General features: G+C 36.4%; 2 protein-coding genes across 2 annotated transcripts; one reads left to right on the forward strand and one right to left on the reverse strand.

Moving 5' to 3' along the window:
• The first annotated feature begins 2,729 nt into the window (after positions 1-2,729).
• Positions 2,730-4,070, forward strand: LOC118434593. Its single transcript, XM_035848423.1, has 2 exons — positions 2,730-3,201; positions 3,289-4,070. Exons 1-2 carry the CDS (start codon positions 2,807-2,809, stop codon positions 3,899-3,901), a joined length of 1,008 nt encoding a protein of 335 aa, XP_035704316.1. The 5' UTR covers positions 2,730-2,806; the 3' UTR covers positions 3,902-4,070.
• A 973-nt stretch (positions 4,071-5,043) lies between these two features.
• LOC110844926 lies at positions 5,044-5,860 on the reverse strand. The gene is made up of 2 exons (XM_022091255.2): positions 5,637-5,860; positions 5,044-5,563 (listed from the first exon to the last, which is right to left on the reverse strand). Exons 1-2 carry the CDS (start codon positions 5,718-5,720, stop codon positions 5,183-5,185), a joined length of 465 nt encoding a protein of 154 aa, XP_021946947.1. The 5' UTR covers positions 5,721-5,860; the 3' UTR covers positions 5,044-5,182.
• Positions 5,861-20,859: the final 14,999 nt, after the last annotated feature.

Here is a 20,859-nt window from a genome sequence, read left to right on the forward strand (position 1 = left end):
AGGTTGGTCGTCCAAAGTGCTCTCATCATTATCTCATATTTCTCCAATTCTGTAAACACCTCCCAATCCTAGCAGATACATTTACGTATGTATATAATTACTTTTCGTGTAATTATATTTTTATCGTATATGGCAAACGAGCGTATTGGGAAATAATGCCGTTATTACATATATGTAAAATGATACCAAGTATTTGGCTGGGCTAGCGGCTGGTAGTTTAATATTTTTTTTACACAGTAGTGCATAGTAGTAGTATTTAGCATATCTGTTTAAGGGCGTCTCTTATTTGCTCAATAACCGTACACACATTATGCGTTTTATGGGGCTGGGGTGTGTCATATAAATCAGAGTGAGTCAAGTGTTTTTTCCCTTATTTTCCAACCTAGGTGCAACTTCACTCGAGTTTAAGGTCAAGATTCAAAATGTGAAACTCGGGCTGAAACATGCCGGTAATAGAAAAGGGTGAAAGGAATAAAATGCCTCGACTTTTGTTTGAAGGAAGGCTAAGTCAAAACGGCGCAACAAAGAAATTGCATTTTCAAACGGAATCCATGAGTTCCATCGAAGCATCTGCACTCGAGAGTGAGATGGAAAAGTTACAAGTTAAATAAAATACAATACACTTTTCAAAACTTTGATATTCGAATGTTTGATGGTTTGATTTGGGATTTCTCGAGTGGATGGATGGGGTGCGTTTGACTTGCATTATTGACTTCGGATTCCAATTTAAAGGGATGAGGGACGACGAGAATGCAATAAAATAAAATACATTCGGTTTAGAATGAGAAAGGTTGCAGGATATCTGATCCGAATTCTGGATGCATTGCAGCACTTTAAATTTCTTGCATATGTGAATAATTGACATGCGAGTAGAACTCGTCCAATCGTTGCAGTTTTGTTATGAACATTTTGAAATTTGTAGAAAACATTTAGAATTTTCGTTTGATAGGATAACATCATTAGATAATTGAAAGTACTACTGCGAACTAAGGAAAGAACAATTTTGTAGTAATTTCTCTGCACCTCATAAATAACAGCATTATGTATTAATATTAATTAATTCTTTAGGGAGGTAGACGTCCACAAATCTGATGTTAATCAGTGCAAACGCACTATGCACCAAAACGTCGTTTTGATTAATAATACTACTCCCGATCCCCTCACACGCTCCGTTGTAGCAGTCAATTAGTAGAAATGCGAATGGATAAGCCACCCTTCTTTTGATAATTAAAAAGTGCACGCTTCCAGCACACCATAAATTTATACAAACACGTTGCGTGATGCAACAAAGTGCAATATTCACAGATGAAGATTGTAGAGTGCGAGTTAAAACAATAATACCTTGAAATAACTGGAATGGGTATATCCATAAATAACCAACTGCATTTTTCACTGCAGCAGCAATCTTTTTATTATGTATTGTATTGGAGGGAAATGCAATGTTATCATTTCCTAGCTCCTTTCCATGACCTTCTGCACTGATCGTTTTATTTTTCCATATCGCCTTATCGGTAACAAGGAACCTGCATTATTTATCATTTTTGTTCCAAAGACTGCTAAAAAATCGGTTTTAATTTTTTAGAGAAATTACAAAAAATCATATTTCGTACATAGTTTGAATAAGTTTAAACCATAAAGTCTACGCGATATTGAGGATGCTTAGCTCCTACAAAAATAGGCATACGGGCATAAACAGATTGAAACTACCTTATTAGTGAACATAGCGTAGGTAACACTAATTGAGAGAAAAACCAGTGGAAATTCCATCTGGTTACGGATACTGCCGTAGTTAGTGCTTTCATTTACTGCACAAAGTTTCGCAAATCCCCCAATAAAAAGTTTACGATGAACTACAAAATGTGACCCTTCCCATTATGCTGTGGACAGTGCCATTTAAAAAATCCATAAAAAGGTAAACAATGTAAAAACCGTATTCTTACAGTTTCTCATGAAAAGGACTCGTTCGAGTCTCACTATTCCCTCCCTGTATATTTGCTCAATTTCACTACTTAGGACTTCATCGCTAATTCTAATTTCTTGGTGGGCTATCATTGCACTCCAAATCCTTTGAGGCGACAGTGTAACCTTGGAATCCATGGTAGCATCACGCACATCTTGGAAAAAAATACTTTGGACTTTAGTTTTATGGAGCTAGTTGCGTTCGATTTTCGATTCAGGTTTATCCATTCGTTATCTTGTTCCCCCTCAGTCAGCAAAGCAGTTTGGGTGTTGAGCGTTTTAAGTGGCACCTTAAGAACAAAAAAATCAATCTTTTAAGTTTATTCCTCCCATTTGTTGGACTTACTCAAGTGACTTTATCCCGTGTGCAGTGACGCTGGGTTTGCGCTAAATAGATCAGGAAATATTTTATGTGGCCGTAAACTCAAACTGATTCAGTTATGAACTTATATTTGTGCAGAGGAGAATTGGAGAAAGCGAAAGTGAGACATGTCAGCAATAGAAATAAAGGCAACACGATCAAGCCATTCGACCAGTCGGACGAGGTCACTCAATGAAGTTTACGATTGGCCTTGGAAGTTTGAAGTTGAATGTGAGAAAACTAAATTATATTTGCCATATACTTCCACATTAATAAGGGTCCACCTATAAACAATCATGGAAAGTCACTACTTTATGTTTAACAATTTAGAACTTCCATTTAATAATATTTACAAAAATTTTGTGTGTCCGTTTGGATTATGTAGTATTTCCAGATAAAAGCCAAAAGATATGTTTTCTGTCTGGAAAAGAACGGGAATATTTTCCCGCACAACCAGGATTCAGTCGCCATGCAGTGGAATATTCTATGAACTGCCATCCAGGTGACGTTCCTAATCCAAGCTATTTCCCATCTGAGGATCGACTTCAGAAACCTATCAGCCTGAAAGGTTATGGAATTGGTGGTCTTTCTGCTCCAAGATTTCCAGGAGAAAGCAAGAACCGATTTGGAAGGAAGGAACAAAGCAGAAAGTCCAGCAGTTCCGCACAAGATGAGAAGGGCCAGGCAGGGCGAAATAGTAGTGACGATAAAAATATGTCTCCTGAAGTTTTAACCTCTGTTTGGAAGAAGGAATTGAAGCTGACGGATAAAGTTGCCCCAATTCTAACGCCGGAGCAGTGTAAACAGAGAAAGTGGGCATTTGGACAATCGGTCCATGCCCCAAAATTTGCTAAAAGCAATGGAGGCAGCGATGGTGTAGGGTATGCTGCATATGTTAAGAAAGGAATCTTGTCAATTAAGGAAATAATGTGAAGCAAGTTTTGTATTTTGGCATTTACATTACATAGTGTGGGCCACTATGAAGTCAGCATTCCCAAACATTGCAAGAGGATCCCCGTCTCAACAGTTTTTGGAGCAGGGCCCGTCACCATTCATGAAAAGACTCAAACAATTTGCAACTTTGAAGGGTTTGACCACTGCATCGAGTGTCATCGGTGTCTTGACTCGACGGACTATTACCGATCCCTTCGTTCCATCGCTATACCACAAAACTACTTCCATACGTACTCCAACCAGTCGGAATATACTCAGCCGTCGCCTACCGTAAAGTCCTCTCCCACAAAGTTGACTCGAATGGACCGCGTCATGCTCGCAATATCGAATTCGAAATTGTCTCTAGACCCAGGTGAACTCAAGATGGACCATGCAAAGCACATCGCATTTTGTCCAACCTGCTACTTTGAAATAATTCAAACTGGGCACGAGTACTGGACCCCCAAAAGGCTTGTGGGTGGGAAGTTTACGAAGACACGCCACTGTGTCAATATCCACGAGCACAACAACTTGCCCGTCTTTGTACACAAAGTACCTTGCAAGTTAATCCAGAAACTGAAGAGGAAGGAAGCTCTGATGAACAAGTATTTCCCAGATCGTTGTGATAAAGTGGACCGCGAGAGGTGAAGTAAAAAAGGATTGTCTTGACACTACTACAAGTACTTCTGCTGCTGCTGCTACTGCTACTTCTACTACAAAAGTCAAGGAAAAGAATAAACCTAGACGGACAAGAAAGTGTTGATACGATGACGACGTTGGTGATAATCTTATCAATCTTATCATAATAGGATTTACAAATAGGCACTTTTACTTAGCTCCCTTTGTACAAAGTGATGATAGAATCAAATAAATAAAGTGTGGGAAAACACATTTTTGTGTCTTCTGTTCGAGATCCCTGGTCTGTAGTAGTGTTGCCGACGTACTATGCTCTACGCCTGCTGAGAGGTGTTCATTAGATTTTAATCCATACGCAGAATTTCTTTTTCTACTCGACTCGCAAAAGTGGTGAGTAGTAAACTGCCGGAAGCTTTAGAGCTTCACATAATTCTTAGCTTTTTACGTAACAAAAATTAGTCATCCGTGGAGGAGACTTAACCTACAATTGCATCATGACTTTGCTTCCATTCTCATCTTGCTCACAAGTTCCTCTACTCGAGTCTTAAAACTGTATTGTTTTAAGGCTAGATTGGAAAGCTTTCTCAAGAAGGGAGAATCATCATCAGAACTCGGTTCCCCAGTCCCAGTACAACAATATTAGTCGTTTGGTTTTCCGTAGAGCACGTTGTATTTACCTTTATGGTATGCACTCTTACTCCTTGTTGTTATTTCAGGATGAAATGCATAAATATTTCACGAAAGGTAAACTTTGGTCTCAAGGTTTTAGCATCCAGAATCACAAAGTGCCTTGAGCTGTTTGTTGTGCAAATTCAGTTGAGGGTGGCTGGATGCAAAAGTAGTCCTCGTCATGGTGGTGGTGTTGCAAAGCTAACAAAGGAGCGATAAAAGTTTATGACGACCCCAAGAAAGAAAGACGAAAAAACACTCTGTATGAATTAGTAATGATCCACTTTGCCCAAATTCCATTATCATAAGCCTACAATTGGAAAATCTCGGGGAAGATGTATACGCTCTTTCTGGGCTGAACTCTTATGCCAGCCTGTACATAAATAAACACGCTCGACACCTAAAATTCTTCGTGACGATTTTGTCTGCATTTATATGAAATTGGTGTATGCAGGGAAAAATAAAGTGATTCGTGTTTCTCAAAATTTCTGGCATTAGGATTTTCACTTTGCATAAAATTTTGTAATTCTATTTTCCCAATTTTTATTGACAAATATCAAACTATTTATATTAGTAACTACTTGCATGGGTTCCTGATTAGATTAAATATTTTTTTAAGAATTTTCAGATTCGAAGACTTATGGTTTGCATGCATCGCTTGAGTACGAATGAGATTCCGTTGGAGCAAATTACTTGAACTTTGCACCTCCGTTTGCCCCTTCGTTTTACTATCACGTCCACTGGGTCACAGTCAAAATTTTGCTGGATGACGTCCACAATTTGGCGACTGGGCTTGGCTGTCGTTGGAGCAAAGGAATCCATAGGTTCACATCCCTTCACGTTTCTAGGAAAGTCGCACAATCCCTTGGCGGCATGGAAATAAAGCCCATCTGGACAACTTTCAAGACGAGAGTTTCCGTTTTCGCAGGTGTTGTAAATTTCGCAGTAGTTTCGAAATGAAATGTTTAGAATCCCTTGGTGAGGACAGGATTTGTAGGCTTGAGGCTGTTTTGGGAAATGAAATTGAAATCAAATGGTTATGCAAAATGTCAGAAATGTTTAACTGTGGTTCTCGCACCTCTACCCAATTTCCAAGTCCGGTTTGGAAAATTTGGAATATCATTAGTAAAAGACAGCACAATTTTAAGCTTCGTTTCGACATGGTCTTTAGTCGTAAGTACGTTACTAAAAATTATACTTATCCACCAAAATCAGATTGAACACTGAATATTTGTTCGTCTGCATTTTGACCATTGCCAACTTTGATATACAAAATCAAAGATCCATACAGGAAACCCAAATAAACCAATTCGCGAAATCACAGACCTTGGACAAATGCTTCTGTAGAAAAAAGATAGAAACCAAAAATATGGCAATGTTATGACCATCAATATCATCGAGTGGTGGCATATGCATATATTTATTTAAAGCTTGGGCTAGATGAATTGCTTCCGAGTGAGTGGGAAGAACATGCAAATAAAATTGCAATAAATCCATACAGTTGATACTTATTTGCTGATATTTGTAGATAGCATATTCATATTAAGTAGCATATGTATACTACTTAAGTTAACCAGTTCATCGACAACTTTAGTTGGGCATTTATGATGATCACAGATCACCGCAAATTGGTTTTGGCACACGGACAAACTCCCTCACTCATTCCGCGGTTATTTACCCATGGGAGTCGTTCAAACCTAGTAAATTCCAACGTTTAAAAAATTAAAGAACCATGACCTGACAAAACTTTGCGAAATCTATTTTTGCCTACTTCTATATGCCTACACATATATTCGCAATGTAGCCAATTTTATAAATCATGTTTTTAAATGATAGAGGTTGATGATACCAAATATATACGCACATAAATACCCAGCATTTTGTGATTACACCCCCCACTATCCATAAACATACAAATTATTCACGATTCATTTGGCTTCATACTTGAGGCAATGCATTAAGAATCTTGGGATACCTCAAACTCTAAAAATGGTCGTCTGAAGTACCTGCCATAACTGAAAGGTGTAATTATTACGTATTGGATTTGAATGATCTTAATGATAACGATTATCTACTACACGTTGGTTGGGGTACCATTCCTCATTCAGTTCACGCACGATTAGAAAGGGTAAATACTCATCAGCCAACATAAATACCATTAGATGATCGTGGATTCTGTATTCGGTATTGGTTGGCTGAGACCATGAAAGATTTCGATTTTTCATTACTCTCGTTTACGATTATCCTTTTTTGAAGAAGAGTGGATCGCTTCCGTCTCTAAATGATCGAGTACGGAATTCTGAAGAAAGATAATTCTATGCAGCCTTGTTCATAAACGAGTGTTGACCAAAAGTTGAATAACTTGTGAACATGGTCGGATATTTTCTTTTGAATCGAGTTGAGTCATTCTCTTCAACGTCGAGTATTCTTGCATCATTGTTGCAACGTGATCATGGACAATATCCAGACTATGCATATCTAGATATGAAAATTTTACGTAAGTAATATCAAACGCGAACCATTGTTAAAAATACCATCCTCACTTAAGGCAATAATATACAAATAACGTATATGCCACAAAATATTTGGAAGGGGTATTATGTTGCTGATTGCATTAAGAATGCCACAGCGTCTTAATGAGAGAATTGAGAATGCCCAATCAACTATCTCTATTGAATCAGTGTATAATCGTCGATTTAAACGGGTAAAATCAACAGGCATTTGTCCAAACCCGACATTTTTTACCCTCTGCTGAGGATGAGTTAGTCCAACCAACACAACAATGGCAACTGACAATTTCACTGCTTTCACGGCATCTTTCAGTTTCATTGCACCGTAGGACATACGTAAATATGAGCACCCTGTGATTCCACGTACAGACTGACTATGAAAAAAAAATCTTGACTGGTGTGAAATATTATTAAAAATCAGACATTCAGTCACACTGTCTGCGTGCTACATACCTATGTTAGTTACTTATATAGCAAATATTAACATTAATATTTACAAGATAGAAAAATCAGCAATAAACATCTGTGTTGCAAAGTCCCCCAACGCAGATTGGGGGATAACGTAAGATTTACATTTATTAAATAAATTAATGTAAAGTTATGAAATTACTTAGTCGACACAATTTATCTGTGAACCAAGTATATGTAGATTGTTCTGACATCGTAATACTCGGAGCAACGTGAGAATAATAATTTAACTTATCGACGATGAACGTTGACTCAATTGAATGCAGTTGATTAATTTCTCTGCGAGCTCTACGATTTAACGTTTTCTACAAGTAAATAACTTTATGTAACTGCATTCAGACGAATGCATGTTCACAGATAAAGAGTAATCCATAGCAAATCATGGTTTCTTTAGTCTTGCTGCTGGACCGAACTACATAAATATGTTATGAAAAGAAAACTTGTTGTCGAGTTGAAATTCTATTCACATATGCATCCGCTTTATTTCGCTTCGTTTCTCTCAAATCAAAATGTCTTATGGGTTGAGTTGGTTAGAGCCGTCGTTCCTTTTAACCCGAAGAAAGAGAAATAAATAAACAACTTGACTCATAAAGAGTTCCGTTAGGACGACAAGTGTCCATTCCACCGGAAAATTATACAATAACCGACAACAGAAAGTCGGCCTGGCGAAAGTCAAGAATGAGATGGAGAAATACCAGGAAAAGGCGAGGCACAATCCCCAACCAGGCTTGTAATATAAATATGTATAATGGCGTAATAAAGTGAAACCCGGATAAACATGAAAGGAAATTGAAATGGCTTTATTTTGAATCTCCAGAGAAGGTGCTATTCTTCCGCCTCGAAGGTACATACATATAAATGTAAATGTCACAAAAAATAGCCTTGACACGATTATTCTACCCTCTCAAGTACAGCATGAAATAAATGCACAAATACGTTCTGCTGTATTACAAATGTATGAAATCCTGAAGGGACGTTGGCTGCCTCTTTCAATTAGTTTTAATAGTTTGCCATCTAAATTGTTAATTTGAAACGTCCTTTTATAATTAAACTATAAAAAATCAACGCATGCCCATAGCTGTAGTATATTCGAGCTCAGAAAGGGAATACAATTCTTAAAATTGAGTACATATTCCAATTTATCCCCGTAAATTTTGACCCAGAAAAGGCCGAGAGTTCATCCAAATACAACTGACAATTGTGGATTTTGTGCACTTTTTTTACCAATTGTTCAGCTCAATTGCATTCTAAATACTCCTGTTTTAAAACTTTACAATTTTGTTAAAAAAATTATTTCGCCCAGAAAACATGTTTTTCTTTCCGAATCAGAAAATATTGGGTGATTTGGCAAGGATCTGACACTTCATGATTTTCATCCAATTATTCAATTTACAAGTGCTTCAGATAATCTTGGGTCAACTTTGAAGTATTGAGTTACCCCCGAATAGTTAGGTCTTTCTAGGTTTCTGTAGACCTTTCTAATTTTTGGGTGTTGATTAGTTTAGCAAAAAGTGTATACGACATTAAATTGTTTTTCGCGTCCTCCATATTTATAAGCGTTTCCCTAATTGGAAGAGTTGGAGGTGGATTCGTTGAATTGTGAGAAAGGGTGCAAAGACATTTAATTTCTGAAAATTGGCGTTGCTGGAGCAATTTAATTTAAATACAGAATATTTTTCAAACTTTCAGTAGAAGCAATGTTCTCAATTCTTCTAGTCATCGAGTCTACACACCTCACGGTCTTCCTTTGTCTCCTTATTGCAAAGATAAAGTGAGTGCACAAAACTCCACTCTATTTGAATGACCAGAGTGCCAAGTGAAAGTTTTACATTAACCAAATGGAAGATGAGGCGGGGAAAGTTTATTTCTTTAATTGGAGACACATGACGACTTCACACAGAGATCTGTTGAATAGTAAAGACTACTAATAATCATGCACGAGCTGTAACGGTGGGCCTTTCTTTTGAATGAGTCCATTTATTTTCTCTTATTCTTCTTATGCCTGAGCCTTTTTTCCATTAACAAGCAAAGATATAAAGTGATACTTCCCATTGTTCCATCCCCGTAAGTGAGTGTCATTATTATCACCCTTCTCCTCCTTGTTTTCACGTCACTGCTCCTCATTCTTCCCTTCACCGGTCGTATTTAGTCTGATGACTAGGCTGATGATAAACCCATCTTCAAATTCTGGATCATATCTCATCTTCATGTCTCATCATTTACACAACTTCTTTGTTTTCATTATAGCGTAATTGTAACAAATCTCGACATTAGATGCTCTTGATGAACTTGATAAAAGAGATTCATTTAGATTCTCGTCATAAATAATATACATATTTTGCGGAAAATTGTTACACATGACATAATCGCATTGAAAATTAAGCGTCAGTAAAATTACAACGCACACATCACATGGTTTTTTATAGAAATTGAAGCGAAAATTCTTCCAATTAGTATTGACAAATTAATGAACGAATTATTTTTTTTACAAAATTCGACTTCATTTACCTATATACTCTCTAGAAATTCATGGAGTGTTGTAAATAAGCGTATCAACCTAGAAAACATTCCAATGTGAACTTTGTCGTATATTTTCATGGTAAAAAGTAGTAATTTAGTTGAAGGCGTTCTTGGTGCTTGGTTTGGTTGGCCCACCTACATATTTAGAAACTGTGACCCGCAGGAACCAAGTTCAGTGGTTCAACAACGGGTGCGAATGTCACATCAGTTTATTAAAGTAAAGGCGTAAATCAGGGAAAAATGTTCTTATCTCCTTGATTAATTGCAGGGCACAATCTGTACAACAACTCATGGCTGACAAGGCTGCTTGTTTCCCCCACCACAACCCCATTTTCGGACAATCCCTACATATACGCAACTTCATTTTCATTGTTAATATTCCACCACCAAAAGTTTGCAACAAGATGTTCCTCCAGTACGCACATAATTTATGCTGCGTGATGAAAGTTTAGAAAGCCATTTTGAATATTTTGATATGTTTAGATTGCTTTGACAGTATTTACAAAGTTTGGTTACAAAATGCAAAATATAGCAAAATTCATAGCATGTGCCTATATGTAGATATGTGTAATATGTATTCTTGGTTGATTTTTTTGACTAAAGGGAAAGCGATACACAATTTTCTTTCCATGTCTTGGCGGAATGAAAACTTTGTCGATATTTTACCAAGTGAAGACTTGCTTTGTGTTTTTAACTCGAAAATTTTGTAAAGAAAAATCCTGAATATTCATCGGTGCTTTTGTCCGCCATGCGAAAAACCCTAGAGAATAATTTATACTCCCTTGAGCATCTCTGTGTTAATTGAAACAACTCGGATGGATGGTAAATTAAAGTGTGGAATAATAACTGCCCCAAAGACTCTGAGATACACCGCACTAACTAACCAGCCAACCGACTATACAATCTGTCTACCCGTGCATGTACACTACTGACAAGAACAACTTGAAACTTCACTTTCTCCTCCTTCTTAAAACTAGAAATAAGATCAAAAGAAACTCACTCTGTGTCTGTGCAATTGCATTTTGTAAAGCTTTTAATTAGTTTAGAGGCTAAAGTTGCTGGATCTTGTCTCAACCAGAACTGTGCCGTGATGTGGATGGTTCTCTTACCGAGGCCCTGACTTGCTTTGATAAACAGACAGCAGATACAGCCCTGGGCGCGCTGACTTGCATATAATATGTACCAAGAGAATGACTTTGTTTTCAAAATCTGAAAACACACTGCACACATTGAGCTTAGCTAACACTATGTATTCGTCAAGTTTTTAAATTTGTACGCCAAAACAACCCCGAAAGCAAAATTATCTATTATAAAATTATCAGATATACATGCATACGTCTAAATATATGTCTATCAATTGGGGCAAAATTTTAATTTAATTGGACCTCTACGAGTTACTACACTATTCAGTTTGACTCACCTAACCAGTGTTAAAACCAGTTTGGACTAATTCACACATTACATAAATGTAAATTAGTGAAAACTAGATTTTCTGATACGCAACTGATTAAATTATGTGACACTTGAGCTTGTCTGGGACATTGGATCCCAATTTGTATTTGGTTTCAAGGAACTGCTATGTATTCCCAAGATGTTATCAGTACTGTAAACAAAACAGTCGGATAACATCCTATTTTAAACTGCTACCTCTTTTAAATTGGAAATATAATTATTTTAAACTTGAAATTGAACTAGCTATAACTGACACTTCTAAAATTATAAATTATCAATACAAACATGTATCACTTACATATGTATATTGTGCCATAAATTAAAACTGTAATTAGCGTTCAAAATTAAAACACGATAATTAAGTTACATGTTGTAGAGGTTCTAAAATTTGCATGACCCTTATGAGCCCGGTCCCACGTCAGGTGTTAAAATCTCTATACTAGGACTTGTACGTAGTCGCAAGAGAAAATTAGAGGCATTGTTGCTCGCAGGTCGGCCGAGTCGATAAGAGGAGGACGAACCAACTACCTGTTTGTTCGTCAAATGACAGGTGGATAATTAATTGGGTAGTAAATCATACGAGGTAAGTGGGAAATTCAAGACTGTCCTCAGCGCTGTACTGTAATTGTTAATACGATGATAAAGTGAAAGAACTAATTGCTGCAAACACACGGGAAACGTGAGAATTTTGATAAATTAAATCTTCTAATTTACATGACAAATCATGTAATCAAACTTTACGCAAATGTAAATGCATTGGAATGTGGAGTGACTGCCGCGTAATTTCATTTTCATGATTTTTAGCCAAGCCAAAGTGGAAATATTTCGTAAATTGTGGAAATGGGCCTTTGGCATTTGTGATTAGTTGGCGGTATCCACTAGAAGACCTTGATTGTAAAGGACGTCCTGATTTGAATACTAGTAAAACGCAAGCTTTTTGCTTTAAGATTTTGTCTCCCAGATTTATTTCCACGCTAAATTGTGTTAATACTAGGAATGCAGAGACAATTTTTCCTTATGCTCATTCACAAACATCATATAAAAAGTTGCCTTAATGCAAAGAATAATCCATGAAATGTAATAAAGACTAAAAGATAAAGAGAAATGAACGTAGCTTTGCCTCCTCAGCTCCAGTTGGACAAAACCCTAATAAAGCAAAATAACTGTTTCATGCAATTGCGAGGTCCGTCGGCGACTGACCACTTTGTTTGTTACAACCGTCTGCGCTCCACGTGTAAACCTCTAAATCTCGATCAGGTTATTAAATCTGGATTTCCAGCAGGACTCTTCTTCAGGAATCTTCTCGTCAAGAGAAAACCATGTCTGATAAAATGGTCTGCTATCGGTAGGTATAAAATCTAATAAAGTGTAGAGCAAGTCCAACTCCATTTCGAGTAGGTGGCTAAGACAAAACAGTTTTTGTACATTTATCTTCTGAATTCAGCTTTTCCTTGCCCTTTGAAAATTTAGAGAGAAGGTATATGAACTGACGCAAGGTTGGACATTGTACATACATAAAGTTTGTTGTATAAAAACTGGAACATTTTGTTGCCCTCACTTAATTTAATGAATTTGATTTCTCTCCTTTTGTTTTGAACAACTAGACCGGAGAGACTTGGGGTATACACTTGTTTCTCATTCACTGACCGAGGTTAGACACATAATCTCTCTGCCCCATGGCATTTAGATATTCGTATAAACAAGAAGGAAGAAGGAAGGCTTCTCATTTTTCAGTGGCTACCTGGCCTTCTGCTTAATTGGCATTCCGCTCTGGCTTTTATAAGGTGTTGAGCTACCTAAAGCTTTTGATTTTAATTAATATCTCCCCAATAAATTGTTAAGTTACCAATTTTTATTCCACTCTTGCCATCAGCTATTACCTCGTTGATGCCCTTAAAACATCACCACCCATTCTTTGGGTTTAGAGTCATATAGAATAAGCTATGATATGCATAATTTGATTATGAGATATTTAGTGATAGATACATGTGCACGATTAACTGACTTCGTTTCTATGGGCGGTGCCCCATATAGAATGATAAAGTGTCAAATAATATTGATACATGTGTATATCTACGAATAATTGGTTATTAATCCGTAGTGCACCAAGGCAGCAAAGTAGGTTTTATAGAGAACACCAATTACGAGTAATAATATAATAAATACTTCACACCATTTTAGTGTAGTCAGACGCAGCTCGGTTGCAACTCCTTAAGATATACTTTTCTACGAGGGATTAACGAACTTGGCCTCCAAGATTGATTTAAACCTTTAACCCTTGTGCCATGCATAATACGACAAGATGAACCACCCCAGTGTCAATTCCGTCCCGATAGAAATCCTATCTTGAAGTTCCATCTCCATTCACTTCGTCCGTTTTATGTGGAACGATTGACTGTTTGTTTGTGTACGTATCTTTTAGTAAATAAAATTCCAATTCAAGTATGACAACCACCTGTACAAGCAGCGAAGCAGAGATTTCAAGTTGAAGAATAGAACAAGATATTCAAGGCGACTGACTTTAAAAAATGTCCAAAATCAGTTCCCCGTTCATCATTTTGAAACTCGACCCGCACACTTGACTTGATATTGTTGATCCTTCGTGAGATTTATTTGTTTTGCCAAGTCAATCCTTTAGAGTCTATCAGTATTCAAAATTTGGTGTCAAGCATTTCATCCAACATAATACCTGAACATCCATCCAAATTTTTTTTACCATATCCCTTTGTTGTCCAAGAACATGAATTTGCCCAGTTAGCCTTTGAAGACATGTTGTTTTCGACCATGTAAACTTGTTTGAATTTCACGCTATTACGATTAATATTTCTGATTTCAATAGTCAAAAATAGCACAAGCATGAATATGTATGATATTTATTGAATAATAGTCTCAAGATTATAAGATTAACTAATCAAATATTGTATCATCTCGCATGAATCAAAACATTATTAGTTTTTACTTACAAGGGAACCTTCCGAGGTGCCGGTCGTGTCTAGGGTACCCACCATATTTTTTAGAATCTACTAGGACCCTAGATGAAGGATCCACTCATATTTACGTGCTAAACTCATATTTGGCGCCGAGCCGTGGCGCCAAACTTAAAAATTCGCATTTTCGACCAATTTCAAACCTACATAACTTTTATAGTTTCCGTGGGATGTTCATAATTTTGTACTTAAAATGATCATAAAAGTCGAAATTTTAAGAAAAAAAATAAAAAAATACAAAATTTTGTATTTTTGAGAAATTTTTACGATTTTTTCGACGAAACCCTATTTTTAAGAAAATTGCGAAATTTTGCAAAAACTTCAAACTGACAATTTTTTGAAAAATTTTGTGACATATGAAAGTTGAACCCTTTGTCATGATTTTGGTCAAAAATTTTAAAAATCCGTCCAAGATTTCAAAAGTTATGGCGGTTTTAAAAATAAAAACACTCAATTTTGGCGAATTTGGCGCCACGGCACGGCGCCAAATATGAGTTTAGCACGAAAATAAGAATGGATCCTTTATCTAGGGTCCTAGTAGATTCTAAAAAAACATAGTTGGTACCCTGGACACGACCGGCACCTCGGATGTTTCCCTTGTTAGTTAAATAATATTCATTATATGTACTTTCACTAAGGGTAAAAATCGATCGTGATACATCCCTGCGTATTATATACTTATGTGTATAGCAAAAACATTCTAGCTTATTGTCTGCTGTTGTATTATTTTAATTAGTATAAACTATTTGATGTAACGCGAGTGCTACTACAATTACTTAGTTCGCAGTTATCGCCATCATCTGTCCAAATAAATTGAGTAAAGCAAAACACTGTGACTAGTAAATATTTAATAACAAAAGCAGTTCGTGCTATCCACGCTCTATCCAGTGTTTGCTGAAGAACAATGCTCAAAACCAATTATCCAAGTTGAAATTAATACCAACAAATTAGAATATAACCATTTGAATATTGAATGAACAGCATTCATCAAAGGGAACAAAGACATTATGTATATCTTCTATTATTACATGATGGGGATCAGGCCAATTTACGTACGAGTACCAGGCTGATTTTACCATCAATCAATGCATGCTGTAACATCGTACCTTTCTGAATACATTCCGCAGTGAAGAAAAGATGTACGATTGCCAATAAGAATTTCTTGGCTCAAGAAAATGATAAATAAACAAGAGCTTTATTGTAATGCGAGCCAATTTTTCATTCTTACATTAACTGCAATAATGATTTATAAGACCAACGTTTCATGGAAGATTGAGATAACTTAATCAGGACAAGAAAAACAATGGTCTAGCTGTCATGAAATTAGTTTCTTCATAGAAAGCCATTGGTTGTACGTATGTGGTGGTGGGCAATGTAGTTACTTTAAAGAATCTACAACAATTGGCGAACCAGTTTTGAATACATATTAGAGAAAAACATGTCGTTCTGTGTGCATGAGGTTCTGCATGGTAGATTTTTTGCTAGAATTAGTTATCTAACTCATACCCTTCATTTGATGGCCTTTACAAATAGTAGTAAAAGTACTTTTCTGGAGGATATACGAATTGGCGTAATGTTTAGAGAAACAAGTATCTTTAAAGTTCTTTGCATTAACTTACATGATAAACCTTACAATTTCAACAAACATTTTCTAATCGATTTATTTAGTAATATATAAGAATATGCATCTATATGTATATGCACATTCATCAGTAGTTGGCTTACATAGGTAAGTAAGCAATCATTATTACTTCAATAAGTTGCTAATGTAGTGATTTAGAAACACAAAAATCTAATGAAAAAGTTGAAGCGTTTCCAAATAATGTTTTCGTCCCAATCAGCAATAAGTGTCCAACTTCAAAAATTTTAAATTTTCGTTATTACGCACTTGTACGTATATTGTACTTCTGGAACACTTAACAACAAATTTATAAGATTGTGGGACTCATATTTAATTGTAGCCGATGTATCAGTACGTTGCTTACAGCTTTTTACACGAATTGAAGTTGACAACTTGACTCCAGCCTTTAAAGCAAACAGAAACCCCACAGAGAAACAATTCTTAACAAAAATATAAAATGCATTTCCATATTTTCTCAGAAAATTAAAGTAGTCACACGAAACGCTGCTGAGAAAATCATGAAACGTTAGGAGTAAGAACTTGAGCTTTTCCTCCAGCAGCCTGTGATGCATGCACGTCTTCAGATCAACCGTCATCCATCATACAAAGTTTTCATCTATTGTGACTGCTCACCTGTAGCACTAAAATAAGGTTGATGTGTTGATTGGTAGTTGTGTCTGAGAAGGAAATATAAACAATTTCTTAAACCGAGTAATAATAAATGTAACTACTTTTTCAGTTGCATTACTATTTTCCGACAGACAGCAAGAAATGGGGAATCCTGCGTAAGTCTGAATCAGTTTCCTCCAAATGCCCAAGAAAGAAATGCACGCATTATGATGAATGAGAAAAAGTGAGTGAGGAGCTTACGGACTTACTGGAATTGTTGTTTTGGACTCATTAAACTGGCAACCCACCCATCACGAATCACGACTGTGAGCAAAGTTATTGTTATGCACTCCCAGACGTTGTTTAAAATGCTACCCTCAGCAATTCATCTTCATAATAAAATGAAATAAAATTAAATGTTGTTGTGCTACGAGACTCATGGTGCATCGGTAGCCACATGATAATGTTCTACGCACTATAAGTAAGTACTTGTTGCTCTCATTACAGGTTCTCTCTGAAATCTCGTGTTTTGCTCACTCGTCATCATTTTCGTGAATCCCATTACTTTTTCTTCGATCAAGTTCAAATCTCAGGAACAGCAGCTCCGTGGCTGCAACAGAACAGAAGCTGACGAACGGGCAGTTCATGGCTTCTACAATTTTGATTACTACCGGGCATTGGTTAGATATTGTAGTGCACATCATGAGCTTGCATGTTGGCTTCAACCGGCTTCACCCCAAGCCAAATTGTTTTTCGTCTTTTCATTTATCTTCTGTTGGGCAGGGTTGGACCAAATACTTGCGGATAAAATTTATAAAATGAAATTCTTATGAGGTGATAAACACATTGTATGGATGGATAGATGTGATATTGGTAATTGTAATCTTCTTTAAATGAGAAGCTGCAATTCCGGTTGGGTTAGCTACGTCTGGTGGACGGGAAGTTGATTATGAAATAAAATAAAATTGTAGATGATTACTGCTTGCGAATCTTGAGTTTACAGGAGAGTTGAGCGAAATACAGATTCTCTCATTTTGAAACTTTGTATGATCCTACTCTGATAACATTGAAAATTATGAAGGCAAAGCTTTGTCTGTGTTGTTTCTTGGAAAGAATTTGCTTTACAAAACACATTCTTTTAGTTCAATTGTTGAGATTTTGAGAGTAAAGTGAAAGACAATTTAGTTCCGAATATATAAAACACTCGGTAATAATTGTTTCAACCTTCAGAAGGTGGACGAGGAAATGATTCATTCCATTTTACTGCTCCATGTAGCTACCGTTGTGTCACTGGACACGAATTTTCAATTAGGCCAGAATTTATTTCTGTTTAATGTCATCAATTCCCATGGTCCTCTAAACTGGAGAAAATATAACTTTACACATTTTTCCTACGCTATTTGCAATTGAAAAGTGCGTATATATTTTTGTTGTTCTTTTGGAATATCTATTTCATATCAAAATTTTATAACTCCGAATACATACATATTCTCTTCGCCCCTGTCTTTGCAAAGTAGACTAACCATATCACGTTAAGGGGTCAGTTCACATTGAATAAGGTTTTTAGTCAATAATTTACTACGTTAACTTCCAGCTACTTAAGATATTTGGTTCATTCGTTCAAATTTTGTAGAGGCAAATATTTAAATCTAATTAAATTCATATCGTTATGTAATAAATTACACCACTGTGAGTTCCCAACATTTCAAATTATAAGCGCCCAGTATTTACGTGCAGTATTTGCGTGCGGGAGGTCTTGTCAATTTCGCTATTAAGCCAATTTGCAAATAATTAAAATTATGTAAAACAAAACTATCAAAAATATCATAAAACGTATCTCTGCGTCATAAATTGATTTATGCATAAAGTCAGCTCGTTTATAGAGCAAAATAGTTTGAATATCTTTAACTCATTATTCAATTGACTTCATTAACCTGAAATTCTAGATGAAGGCAATAAATTTACATGAATCGTAAATTCAAGTAAATCCGGCTAATAAACAAACCTAGAAAAGTACTTTAGCCCCGGCAAAGTGAAAAGGATGATCTCGGGATTACTACATCGACATGCACTTAATTTTAGAGAAACCCCTGCTCTTAAAATTGCAATTAACTTGCATGTTTTATAAGGATCGTATGGGATCAGCCTTCACCTCACCTATCACTTTAGAGAAGGGCACCATGTAACCGCCAATGGAAATGATGATTCCACATCCCTTTTGAACCCATTTTGATGAGCACTAATTTTATTTAATTTACATTTTCATGCCAATCTAAATAAATGATATTATCCCCACTTCAAGCTTCTCCCACTGTAGAGAACTAACCTGCAATTCATTTCCCGTTTATACTTATATAGTTTGTTGTTAGTTCAAATTTTAGGCTACCATCTGGCAGAGGCCTCACATCCAGCGAAACTGTCAATTTGTTTACACTAAAATTTCAATTCCTGAATTTCTTTCACTTAAGGTTTTTGCACTTGGGGGTTCCTTGGAGAAAGACTAAGGCATCTTCATGCACCTTGTCTACCACTAGATTCAGACATACACCTACGATACGGACGATACATCCGAAGAACTTGAAATTATACATTACGCTATGAAAAATAATATGTGTTTACCAACATTTTTACTATTTCGCCAGAACGAAGCTTGGCAAAGTCTCTGACTGCGACTCTTTCCAAACTTGTTTCAAAGGAACAAAGCGTTTCGACTACATTTGTAAAATGAATTTTCTCCCCAGTAACGTCATTGTGTGTGGCATCATAAGTTTACCTTCTCAGTGACAAACCAGCATGTGGTCAGCAGGTTCATGTGGCTCAGAGTCCATTCTAATCTGGCCTTGTCAAAGAAACATTTCTGATTTCGAGTCGCAGAACAACATAATTCGGATAGGTGCATTAAGTCAATTATTAGGGAAAAAATAATAAAAAGCAAATTCTCAATTGATTTATATCACGATTTGTGCTTTGAATAAAATATACAACACGGTCAGACTTTCGCTTTTAAACTTTCGTGGAAATGTGTTTTTGATAGCCATACTTTCATCTTTGAACTTCAAACGAAAGTTTCTGTAAAGCAGAGTCTGAGTACATATGCTTTGCTTATAAACCATTTTAAATTTTCAGGAGTTTTCGACTCACGTCTGGTACACATATAGGTTAAGATTAAGTATGTATTTATGTACTCGTGCGTACCTATTTAATATATATTCAACACTATTCGCATATGAATGGTTAAACTTCAATCGGAAGAATTGAGCACAAACTTACCTTTATTCATAAAGAAGTAGAAAACGGAAAAAGTGATAAGTCAGTATCGTGTCAGAATTTGAAATCAAAGATAGTTCGATCAAAGATAGTTTTTCGGTTTGTTCCCTCAAAGGAACGTCAAGTCGAATCACAGCAGCCTTTTCGCCCTCACCTGAATCTGCCAGTATAGATTTATTCGTTTGAGTCATGTATTTGTTGAGTTTATTTAAATGGCTCAACTGATTTGAAATTCCAGGAGCAGCAGGAGCATCAGCATCTTCATCCCCGTCCTTCGTCCCCCTCCAGCTTTTCCATGCGAGAGCCCCTGTATTATTTCCTTCCATTCGCTACTCCCACCCTGTCCGTCAGTCTTCATTTCAACCCTCTCATAAATATTTTACAAATACGCTGCCCCACGTCAAGTTGAAGCAAAATGCAAATCGCATGTGAGGATAAAAATGATTGCTATTGTGAGGCAATGGCAGAAAGGGTACAATTTAAAAAGAAATTCGTCAAATTGATGTGTCCAGATGATGTGTGAGTAGCTTTTGTAGCGTAATTACAGCTTTCTATTAAATCATCAGGGTGGAAGGAAGAAAAGAATTTGTTTGAGAATGTAACCTGTTGAGGTTTCGTTGGTTTGGTAGTCTGCAGACCAGGAAGGTTACTTACAACAACTCAACCCTTTTCATTTTTGCATGCAATTTATTGTTGGAAACCCGTCTAATTGCTCCAAGCCAGTTGATTTGAGAATATTACCGTATACTTTGCTTGATCCTAATCGCCTTTTAATGTTTTTTCCTCGGGCCAGGCCGCATTGACGGATTGACCCGCCGACACGGAAAGTCTCCGCCAGAGTCCTTCATTAATAAATTCCAGAAGAAG

Source organism: Folsomia candida, unplaced genomic scaffold (assembly GCF_002217175.1).
Source record: "Folsomia candida strain VU population unplaced genomic scaffold, ASM221717v1 Fcan01_Sc002, whole genome shotgun sequence".
NCBI lineage: Eukaryota > Metazoa > Arthropoda > Collembola > Entomobryomorpha > Isotomidae > Folsomia > Folsomia candida.

Excerpts from the sequence above, each read along its gene's own strand:
- LOC118434593 (XM_035848423.1), top strand. The coding sequence starts at position 2,807 with ATGAACTGCCATCCAGGTGACGTTCCTAATCCAAGCTATTTCCCATCT. Across the intron at positions 3,202-3,288 it reads GGAGGCAGCGATGGTGTAGG|TGTGGGCCACTATGAAGTCA; the intron begins GTATGCTGCATA and ends TACATTACATAG.
- LOC110844926 (XM_022091255.2), bottom strand. The coding sequence starts at position 5,720 with ATGTCGAAACGAAGCTTAAAATTGTGCTGTCTTTTACTAATGATATTC. Across the intron at positions 5,564-5,636 it reads GACTTGGAAATTGGGTAGAG|CCTCAAGCCTACAAATCCTG; the intron begins GTGCGAGAACCA and ends TTCCCAAAACAG.